Genomic DNA, 9535 nt, shown 5'->3' with positions numbered 1-9535 from the left:
AGAGAAAAGGATTGTCAGATACTTAAGACCTTTTATCTTGCCTGGTCTTAAAAATCAGACATTATGATTAACACATAGTATGTTTAACCTTGTAATTCTTCTAACAAGTAATCATGGCACCCAAATTAGCTTATAAATATAAAGACAGAAACAAAACAACAGTCCAAAGAGCACATTACAAATGAACACATTCTATTCCTTATTTCATCCTAAGTTTGACTGACTTCACCCAGCAATTCTTTTTCTAGGAGCCTTCCAAGGTTTGTCTTAAGAAAACCATGGTAAAAAAACAACAGTGTTTCAGTCCCTAGCCTCTCTGAGAAGTTTCCATGGACATAACTGGAAGCACTTCCTACATATCTATTTCTCATGTCTATAACACACTTACCCAGGGAATTCCTCTGCCCGGCCCCTCTGTACACACAAAGACAAAGTCCTTCTCATGTAGATCAGCTCAACCCTTTGCCAGGACCAGGTGTGTGACTTACCAGTTCATTCCCTTCCAGGCAGATGATGGAAAGTTCTCCCACTCTGTGCTAATGCTCAAGGAGCAACTTGAAAGCATGGTGGGTAGAATGAGCTTATTTCTCCATTTTGGCTTGCTTCACCTCCTTTACATGTGAACAACCAATACAATGAAGTCAGAAAGACAATTTATACTATTCTTTATTACAGGAATTATGTTGCTTCTGCATGTATCTAACCCGTGTCTACTTTGCTGCCCAATCCTAAGTCAACAGTCACCACCTTCAAGCTTAACTACATCAGAGGTTGTGTTACACAGCATCAATGTGACAATATGTGTATCTTGTAGCCCCTGAAATAGGCAAAGCCCACAGTTTTCATACGCTTGCCTCAGTTTGATTCCAGCACAACTGTTCCCACTTCATACCCTGAAGACCTATAATGAATTAATTTCACCACACACAACAATAGCCCAGATATGGTCTTAATTCACCTTCATTATTATATATAGCTTTTTGTGCCTAGTCCTATTCTTTATCCCCGTGCTTTCCTCCTGCTTTCATTTGTCACAGATTTAGAGAAGATAAAGGCAGAATATTATGTAGTTACTAGAACTATGAACATTCCCTTGGTGACATACAAAGATCCAAATTTTTGCCCAAGGAGATTATGGGTGAGCCTTCCTTTCAATGCATTTGTTTTACATTTTTCTTTGTATTATTTCTAGTCTCTACCCTGATGTCACAGTCCCTGTTCTAACCCAAAGACAAACACATACCGATGTTGAATATATTACAGTGGCCTGAATTTCCCAGGCAGGGCATCTTTCTATTGAAGGGCAGGACTGTCAGAAAAGGTGCTAGGAAACTAAGGCAGTGCTGCAAAGATGCTGGGAAAAGGCAAGATGGGAAGGTCACCACAGGCAAAAGCCATGGCTTGCCTTCCTTGTCCCTGAGAAAGGAACAAACGTTCAGGATGGATCTGAGATATTCACAACGACTCTGTGAGGTAGGAGAGGATGCAGTTACTACGCCCATTTTCCCACTGAGGATACTTAAAATCTTTCAAAGACTGGGGTGTTCAGACCTGAATGTAATGAATGATATGCAGCCATGTGACCTGAGAAGTGAGCTCATCAACTTTGTTTCATTTGAGTGTGAGAAATACTTATATTATCTATGTACTCTTCTCTCCACACCTCTGTGAGAAATAACTGGCTGTATTAAGGCCATTTCAGTTTCTTCATCCATGAAGTGAAAATAGAAACAAAGGTTCATAGGTTTCTGATCCTGATATTAGACTGATATCAGATAGTAAACCTGACTGGGACACAGGTTTACTTAGAGTCTGAGATAGCGACTCGCCCAGCTTGTGCTCAGAGAGGGGACAGCCACTGTGGGGGATCTGGGCAGTCAGTGACACATTTCTCCAGTTGGGAGGTCAGAGTGCTGGGGTCAAACATGGGTGCTCAGAGGTGGCAAACCTCAGGTGAAGCATCCTCCCGCTGGTGTTGGCACAGTAACCAGCTCTGGAGATGGACAGGATTCTTCTGGTTATTGGTAAACCTGACCCAGTGGGTTTCCTGAAGGTGAGATCTACTTCATTATCCTCATTGAATTATGGTCCTGACACAGATGTGGACGAGGGATGTGACCTGCAGAAAGGACTGTCTTGATCCTTAGGACCACTGTGATCCTCACCAAAAGGCTTGTTACACTTCCCACAGGGCTGCAATGCTCCTCTGGCCAAGCCTCGGCTTTTTAACAAGTGATTTAGTGGGAGATGTTGGCCCAGGAGTGAGAGACCACTGGGTCAGGCAGTGGAATCCCTGGGTTCCAGGCTCAGCTCAGTTCTCTGGGCAGGATCACCTCACCAGGGGCAGGGTCTTCCCTTCAGACCTCTGTGGGCCAGGTGAAATTCCAAGGCCTCTGGCTAAAACGGTGGCTTAGTCTTCCCCGTCCAGGGAGCAGATGGCCAGGGGAGCGGTGTTGTTGGCTCCGATGCTGTAGCAAGGGCTGAAATAGGGCAGGAGGCGCCCAGGGAAGGGGTAGTGGGGGAAAGTGAAAATGTGGGAGCCATTGTCAGTCACGTTGTAGAAGGAGATGTCATGAGCCTCATAATCCAGGAAGACTCCCACCCGGCGGGGAGGGACGGGCAAGGATAGGAGGGGGTACTCATCAGTGCCTGCCCGGTACTCATTGCCCTTCCTCAGCCTGATCACCCAGAATCCATAGTGGGGGGATAAGAAGACCACCTCCTTCCGGTCTACGTTCTCCTTGCACACGCCCAGGCCCCATTCGGACCTGTCTCCCACCTCCACCTCCCAGTAGTGCCGGCCCGAGGAGATGCACTGACTGCCCAGGACAATGTTGTAGCGGTAAAATCTTTCAGGGTTGTCGGGTAGCTTCTGCTTGGTGTCTCCATAGCGCACACATTTCCTGTCCTCAGACACGATGAGGCGAGAGTAGGCAGTGTCTGGATCCAGCCGCACATCCGCTGAGGAAAAAGGTCTTGATTGGTACCCTGACACAGAGTGAGGGGGCTTGGGTGACATCTCTGTGACAGATACAGCCACAGATTTCCTCCATGACGGGTGAGTGTGAGGGTGAGGACAGATGGGGCATCCAGAGGGCACTGGGAGATTTCATTCCTCGGGGAGGGGATCCACTCCCCACAAGCCTGCCCTGCTCTCATTACCTGCATATGTCTTCAGGATCTCTCTGAGCCCCAGCACACGGCAGTCTGTCTTCAGTTCCAGGGAGACTGGTTCTGGTCTCTGCAGACTCCAGGAGTTGCTCCTGGTAGATGGGAAAGGCCTTGGGGTTAGCAATCCTGTCTCTGCCAAAGGGTGGGGCCTTCCCTTAGTACAGGGGAGGGGGCTTGGCTAGGGATGGAGTCAGTGAGCTGCCTCTCCTCACAACACCAGGCAGAACAGGGAGGTGATGATTGTTTGACTGGGCCGAACAGTCTATGGCACAGAGAGATAATCACATTCCTGGGCCATGGGAAGGGTTAGGTATGACTCTGACATTGGGAGAGGCAGAGGTGCACAGCAGAGGAGAAGGGCTGGTATGCAGACTCAGAGGATGAACGCTCATGCAGACACCTGTAGGCACTCCCTCTCCTTGGGCCACCTGCTTAGGCCACCACACATTTTATAGCTGTCACCGAAATTCTTATTGGTAGTGGTTGAAATGAATTTGACCAAGTAATAATACAAATTAAAAAAAGAAAGATGTTCAAAACTTCTTTATCCAATACAACAGAATAGGGAGAAGGTTACACACCAGCACCCACTTTTCTGTAGGTACTTGGTCTACGTTCCTTCCCCATTTCTAGCTCTGTCCAGGCCCCACTATCCCAAAGATGGAAACATACCTGTTCAAGACTTCCTGAATACCCTGGAAGGAGAAAAAGAAAGGCAGCACATGAGTATGCCCTATTCCTCAAAGGGACCAGACAGACACAGAGGTCTCTCTATGGAGAGGGAGGTAGAGAGCTGGAGAGGAGGCATGCAGGAGTAGAGGGGAGGAGCCTACAGGAGTGGGCAGGGCAGCCCTAGCCCTCTTGCCAGATTGGCCGACCTCGGGCTCCATCTCAACTCTCTGACCAGAGGGGAGGAATAGGTATGATGCAAGAGCTGCCTAAACGATGCCCATTTAGGAGGCTGCGAGGCCATTCACCAGATCAGGGTATGGGAACAACTGGTATTGATGGTGGGTAACAAGATCCGTGCTGGCTGGCCAAGTGCTGACAGACCCTATACTGAAGACTAGGCAATCCCCTCTCTCAGAATGCCAGGCTACCTTCAGGTCTGGCTCAGACTTCCCAGGAAAACCTGCTCCTCACCTGCAGCATCCAGCGGACAGGCCTCTGAGACCTCTCTTCCAGCTCTGCAATCATCCTCCATAGAACCCGGCTCTGCTGGATGAGTGCCTCATGATTCAACTCCAGTTTCTGCATGGTCTCCCTTTCCTCCTGCTGCAGGCTGGCCAGAGCTGCAGCAGCCTCCACCTCCAGCAGCCGACCTGGTGGCTGTTTTTTCTTTAGTAATCGCCGATATTTCTCAAACTCCCATATGATGCTCTGCTTTCGGGTTTCCACCTGTATCTGCACAGCCAGGATTCGAAATCAGCACAAAAAACCCAAAAGTTAGTAGAAGGAAAGGTCATAAAGGTCAGAGCAGAAATAAATGAAAAAGAAATGAAGGAGACAGTAGCAAAGATCAATAAAACTAAAAGCTGGTTCTTTGAGAAGATAAACAAAATCTGACAAGCCATTAGCCAGACATCAAGAAAAAAAAGGAGAAGACTGAAACCAATAAAATTAGAAATGAAAAAGGGGAAGTTACAACAGACAACACCAAAATACAAAAATCATAAGAGATTACTACAAGCAACTGTATGCCAATAAAAAGGATAACCTGGAAGAAATGGACAAATTCTTAGAAAAGTATAACCTTCCAAAACTGAACCAGGAAGAAATAGAAAATATGAACAGATGAACCACAAGCACAGAAATCAAAAGTGTAATAAAAAATCTTCCAACAAACAAAAGCCCAGGGCCAGATGGCTTTACAGGTGAATACTACCAAAAGTTTATAGAACAGCTAACACCTATTCTGCTCAAATTCTTCCAGAAAATTGAAGAGGAATAAAAACTCCCAAACTCATTCTGTGAGGCCACCATCATCCTGATACTAAAACCAGACAAAGATGCCAACAAAAAAAGAAAATTATGGGCCAATGTCACTGATGAACATAGATGCAAAAATCCTCAACAAAATTCTAGCAAACAGAATCCAACAACACATTAGAAAGATCATATTTATGATCAAGTGGGCTTTATCCCAGGGATGCAAATCAATCAATATGATACACCATATTAACAAACTGAAAGATAAAAACCATATGATCTCAATAGATGCAGAGAACGCTTTTGATAAAATTCAATACCCATTTATAATAAAAACTCTCCAGAAAGTAGGCATAGTAGGAACATACCTGAACATAATAAAGGTCATAGATGATAGATCAGATCAGATCAGATCAGTCGCTCAGTCGTGTCCGACTCTTTGCGACCCCATGATTCGCAGCACGCCAGGCCTCCCTGTCCATCACCAACTCCCGGAGTTCACTCAGACTCACGTCCATCGAGTCAGTGATGCCATCCAGCCATCTCATCCTCTGTCGTCCCCTTCTCCTCCTGCCCCCAATCCCTCCCAGCATCAGAGTCTTTTCCAATGAGTCAATTCTTCGCATGAGGTGGCCAAAGTACTGGAGTTTCAGCTTTAGCATCATTCCTTCCAAAGAAATCCCAGGGCTGATCTCCTTTAGAATGGACTGTTTGGATCTCCTTGCAGTCCAAGGGACTCTCAAGAGTCTTCTCCAACACCACAGTTCAAAAGCATCAATAGCAAACATTATTCTTAATGGTGAAAATCTGAAAGCATTTCACCTAACATCAGGAACAAGACAAGGGTGGCCACTCTTGTCACTATTATTCAACATAGTTTTGGAAGTTCTAGCCACAATAATCAGAGAAGTAAAAGAAATTAAAGGAATCCAGATTGGAAAAGAAGAAGTAAAACTGTTTGCAGATGACATAATACTATATCTAGAAAACCCTAAAGATGCCACAAGAAAATTACTAGTGCTAATCAATGAATATAGTAAAGTTGCAAGATATAAAATTAATAGATAGAAATCTCTTGCATTCTTATACACTAACAATGAAAACTCAGAAAGATAAATTAAGGACACATTCCCATTCACCATTGCAACAAAAAGAATAAAATACCTAGGAATAAATCTACCTAAAGAGACAAAAGACCTGTATGCAGAAAACTGTAAGACACTGATGAAAAGAAATCAAAGATGACACAGACAGATGGAGAGATATATCATGCTCTCGGACTGGCAGGATCTTGTGAAAATGATTATACTACCCAAAACAATCTACATATTCAACACAATCTCTATCAAACTACCAACGATATTTTTCACAGAACTAGAACAAACATTTTCATAATTTGTATGGAAACATAAAAGACCCCAAATAGCCAAAGCAATGTTGAGAAAGAAGAATGGAGTTAGAGGAATCAACCTTCCTGACTTCAGATTATACTATAAAGTTATAGTCATCAAGACAGTACAGTACTGGCACAAAAACAGAAATACAGACCCACACACCCATGGGCACCTTATGTTTGACAAAGGAGGCAAAAATATACAATGGAGAAAAGATAGTCTCTTCAAGTAAGTGGTGCTGGGAAAATTAGGCAGCTATGTGTAACAGAATGAAATTAGAATACTTTCTAACACCATACACAAAGATAAACTCAAAATGGATTAAAGACCTAAATGTAAGACATAAACTATAAAACTCTTATAGGAAAACATAGGTAGAACACACTCTGACATAAATCACAGCAAGATCCTCAAAGACCCGCTTTCTAGAATAATGGAAATAAAAACAAAAATAAACAAGTAGAATCTAATTAAACTTAAAAGCTTTTGCACAGCAAAGGAAACTATAAACAAGGCGAAAAGACAGCCCTTGGTATGGGAGAAAATAACAGCAAATGAAACAACTGACAAAGGATTAATCTCCAAAATATACAAGCAGCTCATGCAGCTGTATACCAGAAAAACAACCCAATCAAAAAGTGGGCAGAAGACCTAAACAGACATTTCACCAAAGAAGACACACAGATGGCTAATAAACACATGAAAAGATGCTCAACATTGCTGATTATTAGAGAAATACAATCAAAACAACAATGAGGTATCACCTCACATCTGTCAGAATGGTCATCATCAAAAAATCTACAAACAATAAATGCTGGAGAGGGTCTGGAGAAAAGGGAAACTCTCTTGCACTGTTAGTTGGAATGATATAGCCACTATAGAGAAAAGTATGGAGATTCCTTAAAAAACTACGAATAAAACCACCAAATGACCCAACAATCCCACTACTCAGCATATACTCTTAAGGAAACCATAACTGAAGACACATGTACCCCAATGTTCATTGTAGCACTATTTACAATAGCTAGGATGTGGAAGCAACCTAGACGTTCATTGACAGATGAACAAAGAAGTTGTGGTACATATACACAATGGTATATTACTCAGCCATAAAAAGGAACACATTTGAGTCAGTTCTAGTGAGGTGGGTGAACCTAGAGCCTATTATACAGAGTGAAGTCAGTCAGAAAGAGAAAAACAAGTATCATGTATTAATGCATAGATGTGAATCTAGAAAGATGGTATTGATGAACCTATTTGCAGGGCAGCAACAGAGATGCAGAGACAGAGAAGAGACTGGTGGACACGGTCACAGAAGAAAAGGGTGGGATGAATTGAAAGAGCAGCACTGAAACATATACATACCATTTGTAAAACAAATAGCCAGTGGGAATTTGCTATATGAAGCAGGGAGCTCAATCTGGTGCTCTGTGAGCAGAGGGGAGGGATACGTTGGCAAGTAGGAGAGAGGTTCAAGAGGGAGGGGACATATGTATCCCTATGGGTGATTCATGCTGATGTATGGCAGAAACCAATACAATATTGCAAAGTAACTATCCTCTAATTGAAAAAAAAAAAAAAAAAGAAATCAGCACAGATACTGGTTGTATAAGGGCCACCCAGGATTGAGGACACTGGCATGTACATATACACACTCTCTGAAATGTTTTGGTACCAACTGTGTGCCAGGCACTATAAAGGCAAAGATAAAGGATATTTTTCCTACTTTCCTATTCCCACAGCTCCAGGACATGCTCCTTAAGTCCCTATTACTAACTCTTATTAACCCCAGTAGGGCTCAGGATACTATCTTGGCACTCTATGTTCTAGATCGGTTTCCATTTTCAGAATAATATATTCTGTTTTCAGAAGCATTACCCTTAAGCCTCTAAGACAGTATAAAATTACACTGTTAGTTGCTTTTGTTTCTTACTGGTGTCATATCAATTCTTCATGCTGTTTTAGATTGATTCAATGCTACCTCCCGTTGATTGAGATAGTTTGACAGTTACAGGCCTCGAGTTTATTTCCAAGCTGATTTTCCAATATTTTAATTACTTAACTTTTAGTAAATATGCTTTAGCTGAGGAAACAGAAACAGAAACTATGCTCTACTAAGCATTAAACAAGTCACACCTCTGTGAGCTAAAGTACATGTGAGGTATGCACTTTTCCATTCTCACATATGCAGATATAAACCCAGAGGTTCTCCCTATATCACATTCAAGGAACTTCAAAGCAAGTGGCTCCAAGGTTTGCTTAAAGCTGCACACCTGGTACAGAAAGCTGTATGAGGACCCCAGGCTTTCTGACCTCAAACCCCATATTCTGCCTCACAGGGATAAGGAGGGGGCCATGAGGAAGCCAGCTTCAGGACAACACAGGGACCATACAGACTCTTTTCCTCAGGGGGCAACTTGCCTTCCAGTTGGCAGTTCGTTTCCTCTCACCAACTTCCAGCTTCCAGGCCTCTTCCTGCTCTTTCTTCAGATGTTCCAGAGCCTCATGGAGTTTCCACTGAAAGAGATAAAAACCTCATGAGGCCACCTTGGGCAGCCTGCATGGATTGCCAGGCTTCCAAGCATTGGCAGGTGATGGGAAAACAAGCATTCCTCAGAGGATGGGCCAGAACGGACGCTGGGAGAAAAGGGAAGCCACAGAAGATTCCTGCCCAGATGACAGCCAAGGTCTTTCCATCTGAGAATCATTTAATCTCCCACTTAGTCTCTAAGTTTCTGTAAAGTAGAAGAAAAGATCTGTTTCCAACTTTGCCAGAAAACTACCTTGGACTTTTCCTATGCATGACTCTCCTCATACTCTCCTGTCTTGTTACCCTACAGCCTCCTAAACATTGTTAGTCAAAGTGTGGCCCAAGTGTGTCAGCAGCATCAGTATCACCTGGGATCTTGTTAGCAATGCAGGACCTTGGGCTTCACCCTGCTGCTACTGCTGCTAAGTCACTTCAGTCATGTCCGACTCTGTGTGACCCCATAGACGGCCTCCCACCAGGCTCCCCTGTCCCTGGGATTCTCCAGGCAAGA

General features: G+C 43.7%; 1 protein-coding gene across 1 annotated transcript in view; it reads right to left on the bottom strand.

The window, feature by feature from the left end:
- Window positions 1-648: 648 nt before the first annotated feature.
- The window catches only part of TRIM68 (tripartite motif containing 68), a 14297-nt gene continuing 5410 nt past the window's right edge, over window positions 649-9535 (bottom strand). Inside the window, exons 3-7 of the mRNA XM_010841997.1 lie at window positions 8916-9011; window positions 4315-4575; window positions 3844-3866; window positions 3163-3263; window positions 649-2961 (exon numbers count right to left, since the gene is read on the bottom strand). Of these exons, the coding sequence (XP_010840299.1) occupies window positions 2411-2961; window positions 3163-3263; window positions 3844-3866; window positions 4315-4575; window positions 8916-9011 (1032 nt within the window). The 3' untranslated portion in view covers window positions 649-2410. The remainder of the gene's footprint in view (window positions 2962-3162; window positions 3264-3843; window positions 3867-4314; window positions 4576-8915; window positions 9012-9535) is intronic.

The sequence above is a fragment of the Bison bison genome, unplaced genomic scaffold (assembly GCF_000754665.1).
Source record: "Bison bison bison isolate TAMUID 2011002044 unplaced genomic scaffold, Bison_UMD1.0 scf7180017847111, whole genome shotgun sequence".
Taxonomy (NCBI): domain Eukaryota; kingdom Metazoa; phylum Chordata; class Mammalia; order Artiodactyla; family Bovidae; genus Bison; species Bison bison.
The sequence above is the reverse complement of the archived record's forward strand: the minus strand, read 5'-3'. Positions and strand labels throughout refer to the sequence as shown.